This window comes from Poeciliopsis prolifica, unplaced genomic scaffold (assembly GCF_027474105.1).
Source record: "Poeciliopsis prolifica strain line A6 unplaced genomic scaffold, Auburn_PproV2 SCAFFOLD027, whole genome shotgun sequence".
Taxonomy (NCBI): domain Eukaryota; kingdom Metazoa; phylum Chordata; class Actinopteri; order Cyprinodontiformes; family Poeciliidae; genus Poeciliopsis; species Poeciliopsis prolifica.
The window spans coordinates 4659461-4678031 of NW_026562402.1; the positions used below are offsets into that span (position 1 = coordinate 4659461).

At 37.0% G+C, this 18571-nt stretch overlaps 1 protein-coding gene across 1 annotated transcript; it reads right to left on the minus strand.

Moving 5' to 3' along the window:
* Positions 1–1447: 1447 nt before the first annotated feature.
* On the minus strand, positions 1448–18442 carry LOC129371604 (forkhead box protein P3-like). Its single transcript, XM_055048289.1, has 12 exons — positions 18426–18442; positions 18131–18173; positions 11848–11941; positions 11482–11641; positions 10213–10305; positions 9792–9879; positions 9139–9207; positions 8676–8781; positions 3278–3354; positions 3005–3106; positions 2792–2913; positions 1448–2698 (listed from the first exon to the last, which is right to left on the minus strand). The coding sequence occupies exons 3-12, from the start codon at positions 11927–11929 to the stop codon at positions 2596–2598; spliced, it is 1002 nt and encodes a 333-aa protein (XP_054904264.1). The 5' UTR covers positions 11930–11941; positions 18131–18173; positions 18426–18442; the 3' UTR covers positions 1448–2595.
* Positions 18443–18571: the final 129 nt, after the last annotated feature.

Genomic DNA, 18571 nt, shown 5'->3' on the forward strand with positions numbered 1-18571 from the left:
AACTGAACAACTTCACTACAGTAAGTCTAAATTATATAATTAAAACAGGAAATCCTGTTAAATAGTCATTAATAGAAAATTAATTAACATTTTACAGTTAAGAATTTTATCCACTTTATATTCATATGAAGTGGAGGAAATATGTATTTGATCCTCTACGTACTTTAAATTTTTTATACAAAAAAAAATTAATTTAACACCTCATAATTTTACACAAACTTTATTTTAACAGTGACACAAAAGAAAAACTGAACATTACATAAAATGAGAAAAAAATTATTTGCATTTTATGGAATCAAATCAGTATTTGAGTCCCAGTGAAACATCGTTTAATACTTTGTGGCAAAACCTTTGTTGGTGAGCGCAGCAGCCAGACGCGTCTTGCAGCTTTTCAGCCAAGAGACACCATCACACACAAGTGCAAGCAAATTTGCTCAGGGGTCATTTGTAAACAGCTGATAGCATAATGACTATGACAGCTTATAATATATTTTTTTTCTTGTAAAATGTCAATTTTTTTTCTTCACCAAATGTCAATGGTTTTAAAAGCACACAGCTCTCTGTGATGAGTAGCAAAACAAAGACAACGCTCTCTCTTATCACACCTGGACATAAATATATATATATATAGAAAAATTAACATGATGACGGTGAAAATGAGCCAAAATACCTCCACAGGTAATGCAAATAAGGAATGCAACTGGTTGCTCTCTTTGTCATAAACACAATTCAAATGACTTCTGAGTAAGTGATTTTACATGAACTAGTTTCTTTCTGGACATCAGAGGAATCACGACTTGGTCATTTCCTTTAAGGACGGATTATTTAGTTATGTTTGCTCCAAAGCAAGAGCCTATCTCAAAACATGAAACATTTCTTTTAAAATCCCAATCATCAGAGCCTAAAATGAAGGTGCTGAATCGAACCTGACCGGTTCAGGTCTTTGAATCAAACTGACAGAAGCAAATATGCTGCCATCTAGTGAATGTTTGGTGCAATTGAAAATATTTGGCAAGCCTTTGAAATATGCATTTAAAATGCATAAGTTACAATGAACTTTTATTCATTATAAATTATTCCTTTCAACTTAAAACTGTTGAAACTTCCTAAAGTGCATCAGTGTCACATATAACTAAACTTTTAATGAAGTTTACCGTGCAAAAATATTTTTAAATGCCTGTAAAAGATCATCTAACATTCATGAAGCAAGAGTTTACATATTGTAAAACTGAACAACTTCACTACAGTAAGTCTAAATTATATAATTAAAACAGGAAATCCTGTTAAATAGTCATGAATAGAAAATTAATGAACATTTTACAGTTAAGAATTTTATCCACTTTATATTCATATGAAGTGGAGGAAATATGTATTTGATCCTCTACTGACTTTAAATTTTTTTATACAAAAAAAATTAATTTAACACCTCATAATTTTATGCTAACTTTATTTTAACAGTGACACAAAAGGAAAACTGTGAAAATGACATAAAATGAGAATTTTTTTTTTTTTTTGCATTTTATGGAACAAAATCAGTATTTGAGTCCCAGTGAAACATCGTTTAATACTTTGTGGCAAAATCTTTGTTGGCCAGCGCACCAGCCAGACGCGTCTTGCAGCTTTTCATAAGGTGAGCGCAGAGTCACTCCTGTCTGCAGCTCAAATCCAAATCTTTGAGGGTTTTAGGCGTGCTTCAGCTGGTGAGGCCGTTCCAGGATGTTGGTATGCTTCCTTTGGAGCCACCACTTTGTTTCCTTGGCTGGGTGTTTTGGGTTGCTGTCATGATGGAAGATCCACCCAGGACCCATTTGCAACGCCCTGACCGAGACCAGGAAGTTCTCATCCAGGACTTTGCCATACCCGGCCTCCTTCATCTTCCCATTGATGCGGTGAAGTTGGTGAAGTTACATATTTGGGCAAATCCAATCAAAAGAATAAAATGAAAAGAAAAGCAGAGAATGTGGGCTATAACCTGCGATGTTGATATCAATATATTTAAAGATATATATTGTGATATCATTCACTGACAGTAAAGTGCAGCCCTACTCTCTGCAGTAGGTTACCATGGCCACCGACGACAGCAGATCCTCCTGGTTCTGATTGGTTGATTTTTTTTAAGAGGATCTTGAATTTTTTTCACAGAATATCTATAACCACAGTGGCAGTTTAAACAAACATGTAAAAAAATATGTTATTTTTCAATAACAGATTTAAAAAAACAGCTTTGAAGCAGTTTTTTCCACTCCAGTATATCCAGTATATCCAGCGTACTGGATATACTGGAGTCACCATTTAACACAATCAGCTTCAATTATAATCTTTGGATGAATGTGACTGAATGTGATTGTGGCCCATTAAATTTTTTGTAAAGTCGAGGTTCTTTGTAATTCAGGTCAATATAAAAATATTGTAAAAAAGGACAATTCGGATTCAGTTTGTGTAATAAGTGATCTTAGTTAATACAACCACCAACCATTAATTAGATATATTAAAGCATAACATATATGGAGAGGCCAACAAACAATAAGAAAATCAAATAAGATGCGTATAAAAGAAATGACTTTGAATCCAAAACTGTATAGTTTGGACAAGACTTCAACATCGAGACAACAGGAGAGACACTGTGCTGCTGTCTGCTGCTGTCGGCTCCTCTGAACAGAAATGGGAGTAAGAAGTCAGCCACTTCACTGGGCAGTCTCTGAAAACACAAAGCGTGAAAGAGGTGGGACGGATTCTACATGAGTCTGCAATGTGTTCCAGCAAACTGCAAAAAATCCTCAACTATTTTTACCGGTGATACTTTTGCCCCTTCCTTCTCTGGTACTCCGTTTCATCCACTGTCCACACAGCTCCCTTTTCTCCTTCCACTCGCACAAAGCACTTGTGAAGGCTGAGATTGTGGCGTATGGCATTCTGGGAAGACGAGCAAGGAAAAGGTTTTGTTTTTTGCTACAGGGGATTCTGTGAGAGAGATGAAACGTGTGCAGAAAGAATTCGTTGAAACCTTCCATGTTGCTGTGTTGTGTCTGAAGTAGAAGAACATGGTGGTGAACCAGTTGTAAATCTCATTTAGAGTCCTCTGTTTGTCTGGAGACTCCAAGATAGACTACAAAATAAAGGTCACAGATAAGGGCAACTTATTGCAAGAAAGTATCAAGTGCCCTCACACTCATACTAAGCCAACAACTGACTTATACTGCATGCATTGTTCTGAACCTTGACGTCATTTAAAAGAAAAATCTATTTGCAAATCTGGTGTAAACTGGAATGTACTCACCCATCTTATCAGGTAAGCATAAGTGTATGGAGGCCTGATGTTGTTGTATTTGTAGCATTCAATACCTGGAAACAAATCTGCAAAATAGCAATCACAGGTCAACAAGCGAGTAAAGAAATACAAGGACAAATCAAACAATTTGTTAAACTTTGGTGACAAGTTAGTCCACAACAACGCAATGTGTCCAGCATCTGAAGTGTGAATCATAAGCAGCTAAGAATTTTATCCACTTTATATTCATATGAAGTGGAGGAAATATGTATTTGATCCTCTACGTACTTAAAAATTTTTTATACAAAAAAAATAATAATTTAACACCTCATAATTTTACACTAACTTTATTTTAACAGTGACACAAAAGGAAAACTGAACATTACATAAAATGAGAAAAAAATTATTTGCATTTTATGGAATCAAATCAGTATTTGAGTCCCAGTGAAACATCGTTTAATACTTTGTGGCAAAACCTTTGTTGGTGAGCGCAGCAGCCAGACGCATCTTGCAGCTTTTCAGCCAAGAGACACCATCACACACAAGTGCAAGCAAATTTGCTCAGGGGTCATTTGTAAACAGCTGATAGCATAATGACTATGACAGCTTATAATATATTTTTTTTCTTGTAAAATGTTGATTTTTTTTCTTCACCAAACGTCAATGGTTTTAAAAGCACACAGCTCTCTGTGATGAGTAGCAAAACAAAGACAACGCTCTCTCTTATCACACCTGGACATATATATATATATATATATATATATATATATATATATATATATATATATATATATATATATATATATATATAAATGTACATATTTATATATATATATATATTATACATTAATATATATATATATATATATATATATATATATATATTAATGTATAATATATATATTAATATATATATAGATATGTAAATTTTTCTATATATATATATATATATATATATATATATATATATATATATATATATATATATATATATATATAGAAAAATTTACATATCTATATATTTATATATTAATATATATATTATACATTAATATATATATATATATATATATATATATATATATATATATATATATATATATATATATATATATATATATATATATATATATATATATATATATATTCCTCTCTAAAGATTAAAGATTAGACAGGAAACCTGTCTAATCTTTTTATATATAAATCGCCATTATTTTAGACTGTGGCAGGAAGCCGGAGCGCCCGGAGAGAAACCTGCAAATTTCTTTTTGATATGTCATTTTTGAAATTTAATTACAAAATGTATGACTGACATTTTGTATTTACATGTCAGAAATACATTTAATTATTTCTGAGACTTAATTCTGAAGTAAAGGCTCTTGGGAAGAGAATTATGAGAGAGGAGATTCAAACCCAGGACTTTGTTGCTGCAAGGCAACAGTTGTCCCAACTGAGCCGCTGTGCAACCGTTTTGTTCACAAAATTAATGTTTTATTCACATCTAAGGAGAATTTAGAGGCCAATTACCCAAACAGTCATGATTTTAGACTGTGGCAGGAAGCCGGAGCGCCCGGAGAGAAACCTGCAAACAGGAAACCTGTCTAATCTTTTTACCCATCCATCCCAGAAAATTTTTAGCACCTAATTTAGAAATTTCTAGCTCCTCTCAGCTTTAACGCTATTGAGAGGAGGGGCTGTAATGGCCCCCTAATTGAACTACCAACACCTGAGAAAGAAAGGAGGAAGAGCAGCACAAAGTAAGATTTGTTCATTTCAGATCCATCTTACTTTGTGCTGCTTTTCCTCCTTTCTTTCTCATATATGTAAAGAAATCCTGTCCTCTTCATGTCTTCACTGCAGACAGCCGCTGCAGTGAAGACATGATCGTCCATTGCTTTTACTACTTGAGGTCCATGTGGTATGCAAGTATAAAACTTGGTCTGGTCAGACCCACTGCAGATGACCGAGGACAAATGATATACCTCTGGTCCATGCTCTCCTGGGACTGTCAATGTCTGGTTGGTTTAATTTTCTGAAACTGTGTTAGTCTGGCCGACTGCGGCAGGTGGAAGACCAACACATTGTTGTTGGTCAGGCAGTGCTTATAAGTCAGCCCTGCTCCACAGCCAGGACAAAGCCCCCAAAGTCAAAAAAAAGTGAAAGTGTTTTTTTCTCTGAACGAGGTGTTGGTAGTTCAATTAGGGGGCCGTTACTTAAAAGCTCTAAACAATCAGCCCGGCATGTGGAGCAGCTGCCCTCACTGTACAACTCCGTGTCGGTCCGTCCACCGAACGAGTCAAGCCAGACTAACACCAGATTTAACAAAGATCGAATATCCAATTCCCCTCCCTTTCCCAATTCCCTCTCTTTCAGCTCCTCCAGGACTGGAGCGATCTCTGCAGGAGAGACATGTTTGCCAGGGTTTCGAACAGTTGACAGAATCAATCCAGAGCAGGATGGAATGGGTGATGCCTCCAGGAACACCTTCTCCTGAGCGAGACATCGCTTTGTCTCGCTCAGGTTCAGGACAGACTGCAATGCTGCGTTCACCCAGCTGTTCCTTAAATAATTGGAGAACTTGCAGTAGTTGTTAGAAATGTTCTCTTGCTGTTGTAGTGTGGAAAACCAGACATCTGTTGGTTTCTGGCCAAACCCTTTGCTCCAAAGGATCAACGTCCCCCTCCGGGTCCGTTGATCCTTTCGGAGCGATACTTGCACTATCCCCAACGACTTTTCCCTCATCCTCAGAGAGAACTACCCCAGCCGGGGTAGAGCTCTCTGAGGATGAGAGGGCTACCCCAGCCGGGGCAGCCTGGTCGTTGGGGACCTCCACGAACTCAGTGGCAGAAGAAACCTTCCCCGCCGGGTCGGTTTCTTCAGTATCCACGGTACTGCCATTCAAAGGTGAATCCGTTTCAGTAAAATAATCAAATACCTTTTCATGCCCGATGTTACGATATAGCCGAGTCCCCAGCCGAGTGGCAGAGCAAACGTACCAGCGCATGAGAGAAATTAATCATTGCTAAGAAATACGAAGTCAGGAATGAATGAGAGTTCTGGATCGCGAATGTTCAATGTCTTGAGATTCCAACGTTTAAAGGCTCAGAACATCTTTGATCTATTGTGATGTATTGATGTCATCTATGACATCATCAATGAACTCACTGTAGTTTTTGTTTAAAACTTATTTAGCATGAAGAGATTAACAATAGATTTATATTTGACTGAACTGTTGCATTCGTATTTATACATAATATATTCATTTTGTAAGCAATATTCTACACTTGAATTACTCGCCTGATCTTTACTTTGTTTGACAACAGTGCAGCGTGAAAATGAACGGCTGAAATGTAATAAATGTTGCATTTTTGGCCCAAGTCAAACCGAGTTGTAACACTAAGGTTAGCTAGTTTTACTGCTGTATGCGAGTGTTTGAGTTGGGGGCGTGGCACAAGGAGCTTATCGGATTTAAAGTGAATGAGACTCTAAAACAGCTCAAGGCTGATTTTTGTGCATAAAATGTAATGAACATATTTGAATGATTATATTCTGATTTAACAAATTTATTCAGATTAATTTTTAAATTAGAGTAAAAGTGTGATCAATACAGAGTATTTGGGCCTACTAAGAAAAAATAAGCCATACTACCAGAAAAAAGTTATAATGTTATGACTTTTTTTTTTGTAATACTACTTTATTCTTTATTATTTCAACTTCTCAGTGACTTTATTCTCATAATAATTTTTTGTTAGTGTCGTAGATCAAAACTCTTTAAAACTGTACTAAAGATTTTAAGAAATCAACCCAGAACTCAAAATCTAATGCTTTACTTCTTGTTAGAGGGAAAATCCTCCAAATGTTTTCTATAAAATGAAACCAAGTTAAAGTTGTGTGTTATAAATAAAGGTTTTTCTGCAGCTGCGATGCTGCTGGGAGTCGTGGTGTTGGAGATCAACTGGTCACGGTGAAAAACCCCTGAGGATCTACAAGGCGGTCAGGAGCGACGCCATCGACATGGTGGTGCTCTAACGAGCTCTAGAAACTCCGAGTGACACCTGAACACACCGAGTGACGAACTGTGAAACCTGATGCATTGATGTGAATAATTTTATTCATATCGAATGAAAGTTGAAGTGTGGACATATTTCAGCAGCTTACTGTTCATTTCCCAAACAGAAATTTTAAAAATGGACTCATTCCACGTAGGGAACAGAATAACTCCAAAGTTGATCAGGCTGCATTTAGATTGGTTGATAAATTAATGACATTGCAGTTATACTGTGAGCTGGGGGTGATGATAAGGAAAATGCTGCATCACATGACTTACAAAAAATAAAATAACATGAGGTAAATTGTTTATATTTTCTCTTTTCATTATATATAACTGTATGTGTACCAGCAACATTACAGGCTGTAATGGGACTGGATAGAGCTATGTGAATTTGAAACTCTGCCAGCTGAGCAGATTCTACGGTAAAGCTTCACAATAACACAGAGCAGTAAAAGCGACAAAAGGACAAAACAAATGATGGTGAAATGAGCCAAAATACCTCCACAGGTAATGCAGATAAGGAATGCAACTGGTTGCTCTCTTTGTCATAAACACAATTCAAATGACTTCTGAGTAAGTGATTTTATATGAACTCCCTATGAAGTAAAAACTTCATAGGGAGGAATCACGACTTGGTCATTTCCTTTAAGGATGGAGTATTTAATTATGTTTGCTCCAAAGCAAGAGCAAATCTCAAAACATAAAACATTTTCTTTAAAATCCCAATCATCAGAGCCTAAAATGAAGGTGCTGAATCTAACCTGACCGGTGAAGATGTTGAGCTCCAAAACAGTTTTGGTTCTGTAGTTTGTTCTCAAACACATTTACCTGATTTTGTTTTAAAATTAGAATCGCCTCACTTAGTGAGGAATAAATGGAGATGGGTTGGAAGGTCCCCTTTTGTTTTGTCCTGATGTCTGTTCTGCTGACCCAGGTTGCTCAACGGTCCTCCTAAGAGCTTTGCCTGCACAACCTTTTCTTGGTTGTCCAATAATCTGTTTCCAAGTAAGGCATTAGTCATTTCTGCCTCCTGCTCGTCTCCTTTTCCCCTAAACTTTCACCTGCCATCTACCTTCAGCACAACATCAGATCTTTAATTTCAGTTCCGTTTACACCATCTAAAGTTCAATGTCAAAATCACATCTGTATCCTTTTTAGTTTCTTTGATTTAGCATGCATTTCTAATATTATGATAACCATAGCTTAGTAACGTGTGTGTGTGTGTGTGCGTGTGTGCGTGCGCGCGTGCGTGTGTGTGTGTGCGTGCGTGCGTGTGTGTGTGTGTGTGTGGGTGGGTGTGTGTGTGTGTGTGTGTGTGTGTGTGTGTGTGTGTCGTGAATGTTATCACCAGTTTACCTGGCAGAAGGTGTGTGGAGGCTTTAGCTGTCCAGTCATGTTGGAGTGTCTGATTTGGATTTTTGAGTTCCCCCAGTTGGATTCTGTCTTCGTTGATTACCTGAACCTGGAGGAGCAACAGAGGGAAAAAATGCCTGGCATCAATTCATATTTTCTGCAAAAAAAAAAAAAATTAAATAAAAACAGACATAAACTAATCATTTCATCATTTCTTATTCTACAAAACAGAAAATAAGATTTAACAGTGACATCTTGATTTTTTTATTGATTTTTTTCAGGTTTTGTCAACTCTAGTGGCCTTCAGTCAGTAACTCGCCCTTCTTGGAATTAAAGATTTTTATTTAGACTTTCCACTGATTACAATTACAGAGCAGATGTAAACATGCAAACATTCTCTTTAGTGTTCAAATATACAACAACAAAATGTCTTACTATCTACATAAGCTGAAATGATCTTACATACCAGGTTAGAGTAGCTGTTCTCTGAAAGATGAAGTTGCATTGCGAGAAGTTTTTGTTTCTCCAGGACAAGCTGAAAAATACAGAACATGTCGGGTCACATCAGCTTGTGATGAAATTTGTCACATATTGCAGCGTTCCAAAGTCACAGAAGAGGTGAAGAATTAACTCTTGAGTGTGGAGTTCAAACTCTGCAGTCCATGAAGGAAAGATGCTCCGATGTTTTGCATTTGGTTTCCCCAGCAGATTTATGAGATCAGAGTTTTGAGGTAGGATGTGAATCAGGTTTTGGTTAAGTTTAGGAATGTACTAGTATTGATTCGAGTCAGGAAAAATATCTGAGTTAAGCATGAACGTAGCTACTAAATTGAATGTCCTAACATGGACAGAAACACAAAACTGTGAGGAAAAGAAAGAAAGAGAGAGAGAGAGAGAGAGAGAGAAAGAGAGAGAGAGAGAGGACTGTTGCTGTAAATCAAAATGAAAGATGTATGGACATGAGAAAATGAATTTGTTTTGAAAAACCTAAAGCAACCTGCCACGTGGGACATCACCAACAAACATATTATTTTGTGAAGACCACACAATACTTCTTTTTTTCTATAAATACAGAAAATGTAAGACTGTGAAGAAATCACAATTAAAATAAATTTTCACCTGACGCTCCATGTACTGGACGATATCCTGCTGCACCCTCCACTGAGCAACGCTTTTGTCGTTGTGTCTGTGTTCAGAGTGGAGGTGCCTGAAACACAAAGTAATGCTTAGGATTTCCTCAGCATCCCAAAAACTTTATTTTAAAGGCCTGCCCTTGAAATGTGGCCTCAGTCCACTTGTGAAGCTCCCTAAATTATTGAATGGATTTTGCTTGTCAAAAGGTCGTAACATTTGACCATGATCCAAAGTCAAATTTCATGTCTTATCTTGGATATAAAGCGTTTTCACAACAACGAAAGGTGATATAATAACTATCTTATGCTTAATAGGTCAGAAATATATCTACTGGGGGCTGTCAACGTCTACGTTGCACAGCTGCATTATGGGATGCTGTTAGGGTTCTGCTTAGGAACTGACTTACTTTAAGAAAGTGGAGAAATTTTCCGAGACGACTCCGCAGCCTGGCCAGCGGCAAAGACCACTCACAAACAGTGCATTCATCCCTTCTGGTGTCCTGGGACAAATAGAAAGGTCTACTGTCATTCTAAGTGTTAACCATCAGTAGAAAATCTCTCATTCATCAAAGAAGTTGTTACATTGCGTTTCTAAATGTTATGTCCTTCCTTTTCCGACAACCACAAGAACCAACTTGAAAAACAGCCACCTTACATGAAACACAAAAGTGGCGTATTGTAAACACACCAGTGAGGCATAATGTTTTATTATAGATAGACTCGGTTCAATTGGGGACAAAAATTGCCGCATTTGTTACATTTTCAGCTGGTGTGGTTTGCTTGCACACTGCAGTGCATCAGACGACCCAAACCTGTTCACCTCCTCGCCTGTGATGACGCTGCTGAAGGAAACGACACAAAAACCTCCAAAGAGGACCAGCGCAGCTTCTTTCTTCACAAAATGTAAACAGAACCGGAGTGGCATCAGATTTTAGCGGTTGTAGGATTTCTCTTTTGTCTCTGATGAACGACCACAAAACTTTCCCCCCTGGACTAAACAGTACTGGTGTGTGGTGCTGGACACACATTTGTTCCAGTTGTACTTACCCAGAATGTGCTGCACTATAGTTCACTTCCTGCTTTTGGAGAGGTCTCCGGCCCACTTGCATCCACATAGAACCACACCAGAGTTTGCTTCAACCGAGCAGAGACCCAGGATGTTGGGCGGACTCAGAGTTCAAATGATCTACAGTTTGACTAAAGCGGACTAAACAGTACTGGTGTGGATCCACCCTCAGGGTCATGGGGTCGTTCACAGTGCAGACGATTTCAGCATCAAACACAAGCGATTAGGTAAAAATTAAAACCTGAAAAGAGTCCAGGCCTCCAGGAAGCAGTTCTCTGTTTGAAGCAAAGCGTATAACAAGGGGCTGGTTTCTACCAGGCTTGTTTTTTCTGTCACTTTGCTGCTTGTAGTCCCAGATTTCCCCACTGAGCAGCAACTCTTTGATTCCATTTCATTCTAATTCTTTTTAGAAACAAACTTGTTGGTTGATGAAAAATTAATATGAACCTGATGAGTTATTGCACAAAGTTCATTTGACTTTATAACATTTCCACAAATCCAGATTTTATCAAATTATTAATCTTAAGTGTTTTGATTGTTGCTGAGTAACTGAATGATGCTGCTGTTTTATAACAGTTGTAGTAAATACATTAAGTTGGCATTTACTCACCCGTTGTTGAGTCCGATCTTGACTGAAGGTTGCTTTGGATTTTCTCCACTTGGTGACAAAAGATAAAGGCTTGGATTTGGCAGCATCAGAGAGGAATTTGACCAGGAAAGATGATCTGTATCCACCTCCTCTTTACAGAGAGACCCAGATCCACTGCTGTCTGAGTTTTATGGCAAAAAAAAGCTTTGTTAGACTGTCATGTGCACATAGAGGCAATATGGATGGTAAAAGAAAGGCAAAACCAAAATCTGTCATTTCAAAAGACCTTGCATATTTTTGGAACAACATTGAAGCCGAGCGTCAGGTGGCATAATTGCCATGGATGTGCTTTTCTGACTGGAGCAAGTCACAGAAACATTTTCCTACCATGTTGTTGTCTGGAAGCCGCTTGTGGAACGTGACGCAGCACAGATGGCCTCCGCTGTTTATGCTTTTGTGTCTCATCCATTTTGCACCAAAACTAGAAACAAATATACGGCAAAAATAAAAATCAGAGGGCCACCAAATCCGAGCATCCATGTTTCCATGGTTCATCCACAAACTACTTTATAGAGCACAAAAAAAAACACAGATTTTTAAATAACTGTGCCACAAAGAAACATAGTGGCGCTTACATTTTTGAGACATTTATAATATCTTTACACATTTCCAAAGACATATGAATTAGGTAAACATAATAAGGCTGTATTAAAATAAGTTTTAAAGTAAGTTTGATTTAAATTTCCAATTTGTGTGCAATTATATAATTTACAACACAGAAGCGTTTTTAAGTGAATTGTTTGCAGAACTGATAAAATACATAACATGACCAGGTACGTGTTGTGCAGCTGCAAAACACAAAAAATCCCTGGACGAACAATAATATTGTTCTGCAATGGGAACAATATTATTGGGAATGTTCTGCAATGGGAATGAGACACTTTCAGATAGTTTGAAGTTCACATACAAGTTGCGTATATTTGGAAATGTGAACGACCACATGAAAAAAAAATTGGATTTAACAACAAAAAAAAATCTGAATTTCGCATTACAGCCTCCAGTGTGCGATAATTTAATTAAAATAGAATGAACCAGTCATCAACAAATCGTAAGTCAACTTGTTCCCATCCCTCATACGGGTTTCTATAATTTCACTGCTGCGAGGTTCGTAGACTGCACAATAAATTGTCTGATTTAGAAGCAAATTTGTGGTTACTATTTAGTTCACCTTTGAGAAGAAAGATGCAATGATCCATGTGCAGCACTGCTGACTTTGCAGCACCTTGATTTACCGAGTGTGCAAGAATAAACTGTGTAACATTGTGTTTTCAGTTGAGCACTTATTTGTTTTGGTGGGTTTAATCAGTCTCTCCAGGGGATTTCGGTAGCATTTGTGCTTTGAAAAGCTGAAGAAATGACAGAATGATTTGTTTTCTTTTAAAAGTGTGTATATTTCTAGATTTTGTGGTGGCACTGTTTCTACCAGTTGGGGCTTTTCTGTCTGGAGCTCTATGGCCTCTTTACCAATGTTTCACACAGTGTACAAAAACATGCTAACACAACCAAGTTGCCCAAAGATGGGACTATGGATAGTTTGTTGTGGGGTGGATCCTACTTCTTGCTCACTTGTGAAGTGCAACAGGTCATCCTGGAAATTGTGTTTGAAAAAGTGCTTTGCTAAATTCTTCTAAATAGTACATCTGTATCTAGATGTAAGCGTGTGGAATATTAACGTGGAACGTTCAGTTTGATGAAAGACAAAGGCAGGTTGTAGTATTTGCTCTCAAGTACATTGAATATAAATTCCAAAACACCAGAAGTTTATAAACCTGATGTCTTTGTGCTGGAAGAGCCTGAAAACCAAAGTTAAGTTTTGATATCATACAAATTTTCACTCAGATTTATTTATTTTTTCTGTGTTTTTATTCTACATAGAAAAAAAAATTCCATCCTGTTTTTGCCACTAGAATACAGAGAAATGGTTCTAACTTGTGCTTAGGAAGTGGTAAAGTTTGTTCCTGCATTGTTGGGTGAAGATACATGTTGCACACCTGACTTCCTGACGTATGTGGTGAAACCACTTGCCTGATTTGAGGTGGGGGATGGTAGCACGTCTCTCAGCCATGAACGAAAACAGCGTTTTTGAGTGATGAATATGTTTATCCCCACTCTTGATATATTATGCATTTTAATTTCATTTTCGTTCTGCACAAAAATATTTAATTCCACACTGCAAAGCAAAGAAGGGTAAAAACAGCTTTGCACCAAAAACACTGTTTACTACTCTTACATTTTCAATTTCAAACTTTATACATTGTGCTTTACTCTGTACTAGAGTAAAGACTTAATTTGTCCTGGGTTATTTAGCTTGTTATGTTGATCACATTTATTTGTTTGTTTGTTTAGATCTGGATACTTCTGCCAAATTTGCTCTAAAAGTGTGTATTATACAATACATTTTATTAAATTAAAAGTGAGAGTTTGTCAATAAAAAAACACATTAGATTTATTTAGGCTGCATAATGAGAAACATTTTTATAATATTATTTTATTTTATTTGAGGAAAAATTAAGTGAAAAAACTTTCCATTTGAAAATTGTTGTTTAAAAAAAAAGAAATTCTCAAATATATTTGCAAATATTTGAATTTGCAAGTATTTGCAATATATTGTAGAATATAATACTACAATTCATGTGCGAGGATACATTGTGTCCTGCACTTAAGTGTTTTTCTTCTAATGTACTGCGATATATTTTTGTTTCATAAGGGCTACTAAGAACGTCCATCAGAACGAGCGTCATGAAGATGTTATTTAGCCATTAAGTATCTCTGTGGACGATGTCATCCTCAGTTCTGCCTCTGCTTTCACCTGTTCACCTTCGTCGTCTGCGCCGTGGCGTGGCGGATCCCCTCTCCTGACCTCCTTCACATTAGTGCCTGTTTCCTTCAGCACAGGCGGCGTTTCTTCCATTATGGTAAATGTCTTTGTTCCTGTGTCCAGAAACACTTTGAGCTTTGGGCATTTTTCTTCTTCAGCAGTTTGGTGACTTCCCTCACAGGAGGATGCCAGTCATTTTTTTTCTATAGGAATCAATTTTAATTCAGAAGAATCCCATGAAATCGTTACTCCTGAGAGCGGGGAGCGCTGACGGTTCAACAGAGTTATGACTCCACGTAAGTTTGGCAACTAAAAAGAAACCCAGGATTGTTCTCCTCTGTTGATGATGACAAATACGATGTTCTAGCCAAGGTCATCAACTTGAGAAACGCTGGAAGTTGGAGTTTTCTCTGTGTGCGTGCACTTGTAGGTGTGTGTGCATGTGTGTGTATGTGTGTGTGTTTGTTTTTTACCACTACTGTCAAACAATTTCCCTCTAATTGGAGCCATTAAAGGCTTTGACTGAACAGAACTGAGGGAGTTCGATGAGCGTATCCAGAAACAACAAATATGTCATGAATGGTAAATATGTTTGTTTTACCCAAAAAAATGTGATGTTTCCAGGTTATTCTTAAATCAAATTTTGTCAAAATGATAAAATTATGTTTTGTGATTAATTAAATTGAGTTAATTACAGAAACAACCCAAATCACCTAAATGCTCAAAGGTTCAGATAATCTAAGAAGATGAAACTTTAGCTCAGTTTTAGATCTCATAAAGTGTAATGACTGAATATAGTATTAATTATAGTATTGATACTGTGATTAATGTGCACGATGTAGCAAATGTTGATATTAAAATAATATATTCTAAAGTCTGTAGACACAAAATTTAATTTTGCTTTGAATAAACAAAGATGCATATTTTCAATGCATGTCTACCGTGCTATTAGCTGTTTTTAAATAATTAGACAAATTTCGCAGGTGTTTCTTGAAATATTCTCCTAGTCTTTACATGCAAAGACGCTTGCAGCATGTAAATATTTGAAATGTAAGGATAGAGTTATCTCTCTTTTGCTTATCTGAAAGCCACATCAGGGATACAGCGTGCATTTATACAGCAACCCAAACAGCAGATACGTATCTGCAAATGCACACCCACAGACACAGGAATTCAGTAGAAAGTGAGAGCTCTCAAATGTTGTGGTTTTTCAGTGTGATTTCTTATTCTGGCTTTCATTTTTAACTTTGTGCTATAACTGAAAAAGAGTGGAGCGTCTGGCCTGACCCTCCCGCCTCAGAGTAGTGAGCTGATCGGTTCATCTCAATCGTTTTAATCTTGTGTTCTCACATGTGTCTGCAGCACACTGATATTCTGTATTGAAACTCAATATTTCCATGTGGGGATGCAGCTATGGGCCACATTATAGTATGGAAAACTGCCTCATACTGGCATCACTATGAATGTGTGGGTTTACTACTCATTTCAAACGACACGTCACGTCAAAGTAAACGAGCAGAACACTCTTGTTTTCAATTATTACTAAGAAATGTGTCTTGATTGTCAGACAGAGTTCGCCTTGTCTCAATATATTTGTTGTAATGTAATTTGAACATAGATATGTATTACTTCTACTCAGTTGATTGTACAAAAGTGAACTGTTATTGAATGTTTAAACCTTAATTTTCCTATCATTTATTCCACGTTTCATCTTGTGTGAGGGATGGAGACCTGGAGGCGGTGGTAACAGAGGTGGATGAACGTCGCCTTGCAGACTCATGTTCTCCCCAGTAGCATGTTTGGGATGACCTCTTGGCCTAATATGAGTTTACATAAAGAAAACCTACAAAGCTGAAAGAAGAAAATGGAAACTTGATGCCAAGAGGCACAACCTAGTTTAAAACTGGAATCATGCTGAGTGTAAAGGATTGGAGGTTGGCTAATTTGGTACAAGATATAAATCTGATTTATTTATTTTTATGTATTACAATCAGTCTTGACAATCCATACTACAAAACCTATATGAAGGAGCATCAGTAAAAGTGTTGCTGATGCATCCAACCCTACTGGGGATAAGGATGTAAGCAGACAGACGGACGGATGGATGGATGGATTATGGTTTCACATAATTTTCTTCTTGTTGGCCAAGTGTGAGTCAAAGCTGAAGGATGAAGCCACAAACAAAACCACATTAGTCAGCTAATTTAACTGACTAATGAATCAGTGGAATCAAATTCACTTTCACTGACATTGAACAAGAATTTGCTTCGATCTATTTTATTTCCAGATTAAGGATGTAACAGACATCAGGTCATCGTTGTGTGCATAACACATTTCGAAATCTATAAAATCCCTTTTCTATCTTTCTCATGTTGGTCTGAGCTTTATTTCCTGGTGGACACAGTTGGCCGCAATATTCACTGAGAATGATTTGAACATGTCGATATTTGAGGGAACTGGACTGGGCTGGTTTAAATCTCAGTTCTCTGACGGTTTCCAGTTTGTCAGTGTGAATGATCAGTCTTCTTCACGAACCAGGGTGACTTGTGGAGTCCCACAGGGCTCTGTGCTACAGCATCAGGTCCATTTTCACTGTTATGCTAATGGTATTCAGCTCTATGATCCATAAATCCTGATGAATCCAATCTATTAAGTAGCTTGATGTCTTTAAGACTCTAAACTCTTTTCTTTTAAATTCTGTCTTGACAGAAGTTGGGGCAGAAACCTGACTGCCCAAGTTGTTGATATGTTTTGTCAAAAACTTTCCTTTTTGGCTTAGGTTACCCTGAGTAATCGCTGTAGCGACGCTGCCGTAGAATTAGACAACTGCAGGATAAACTGGCCACTTTTTCTCACTTTCTTCTTTAACTACTCTCAAGTTTGCATGATTTTCTGTTTTTTTAACTGTTAACGTTTTGTTTTCTCGCAGCTGTTTTTCTTTCAATAACACTGAAGAAAAACCCGAAAATCTTAGTCAGGACAACAAACTCAACCACCAGAAGCCACAGCAGTAGATTGATCATCCACTGACATCACATGGAGGATAGAAAGTAGGCATCTGATTCTCTGGATTACACGTTCACCCTCCAAATATAACTTACCTAAAATCATCAGAAACCCTTAAGTTACTCTGAAAGGACTTAAGTATTTTTAAGTAATTAGAAATGACTTAAAATGTTAAAATGGTTCTCAATTCTAAGTAAATATTTCATTTAAATATATTTCTTGAAATACTTAAGTCAGATGTTTAACATATATTTTACTTAATGCTTCAAGTTTAAAAAGGGGGAAAAAAAATAAACTTTAAAGATTTGACTCATTTGAAACAAAAAAAAAAAAGAAATAAGTTTGACATGGTCACATTGTTGAAGACGGTTATTTAGTTTTCTAAGTACAGCTGGGAAAATAAGTGAAACTAGTGCTTTCCTGACAGAGTCAGATTAAAATGATTGTGATTTCATTGCTAGTTTACATTACAACTGGTTACTTATATGTTCAACAACACGTCAGTTTTACTTTTTGAAAATTTTCCTTGAAAATATCCAATTGAAAAGAGAGTCTGTATATGAACAAAACCTCACTTAACAATAAAGTCCCTTTGAATCAGGGAGAATATTTTTGCCACTAATTAAAATGTGCTGCTTCACATGTTAACACATGGATGTTGTCATGTATTGGATGTGTACGCAGCGTCACACTCACTAACTACCGTACTTGCTCACCTTTCTCTCCGTTTTCGACATTCTCCAAGAGTTCTAACTTTTAAAGTCAAGCAGTGAGGTTTGCACTTACCGTGCACAGAATCTTCCGCCCGCCGCTGCCTTCGTTTTCTGCCCTGAAACGATGCAGATGAAGATGTATTCCACAGGAAATCTATTTTTACCTGAAGAAGAATCCACAATGTATGTGTTAAGAAGACGACCAAAAGGTTTGTCTAAATATTCAGGAAAACAACCACAGTCAGAGCTTGAATTGTGTAATATATATATATATATATATATATTTAAATCTAAATTTATTTGACAATGTGTTACGTTTTTCTGACATTACAACAAAACGAGAAAAAGAATGCACGAAAGAAACAAACCTCACAGCAGTCTGAAGAGGAAAAGGCAGCTTTGACATCTACCCTCTGTATTTATGCAAATGGCTGATGTCAAAGGAGTTCGTCTCATCCGTGCACCGACTGAAGCCATGCAATATTCATTTATTTATCCTTGTTTTGTCGCTGCC

Coding starts and splice junctions, on each gene's coding strand:
- LOC129371604 (XM_055048289.1), bottom strand. CDS start 11,929: ATGGATGAGACACAAAAGCATAAACAGCGGAGGCCATCTGTGCTGCGT. Junction 2,914..3,004: donor ACAACACAGCAACATGGAAG/GTTTCAACGAAT, acceptor TCGTCTTCCCAG/AATGCCATACGCCACAATCT. Junction 2,699..2,791: donor AAGGGGCAAAAGTATCACCG/GTAAAAATAGTT, acceptor TTGTGTTTTCAG/AGACTGCCCAGTGAAGTGGC.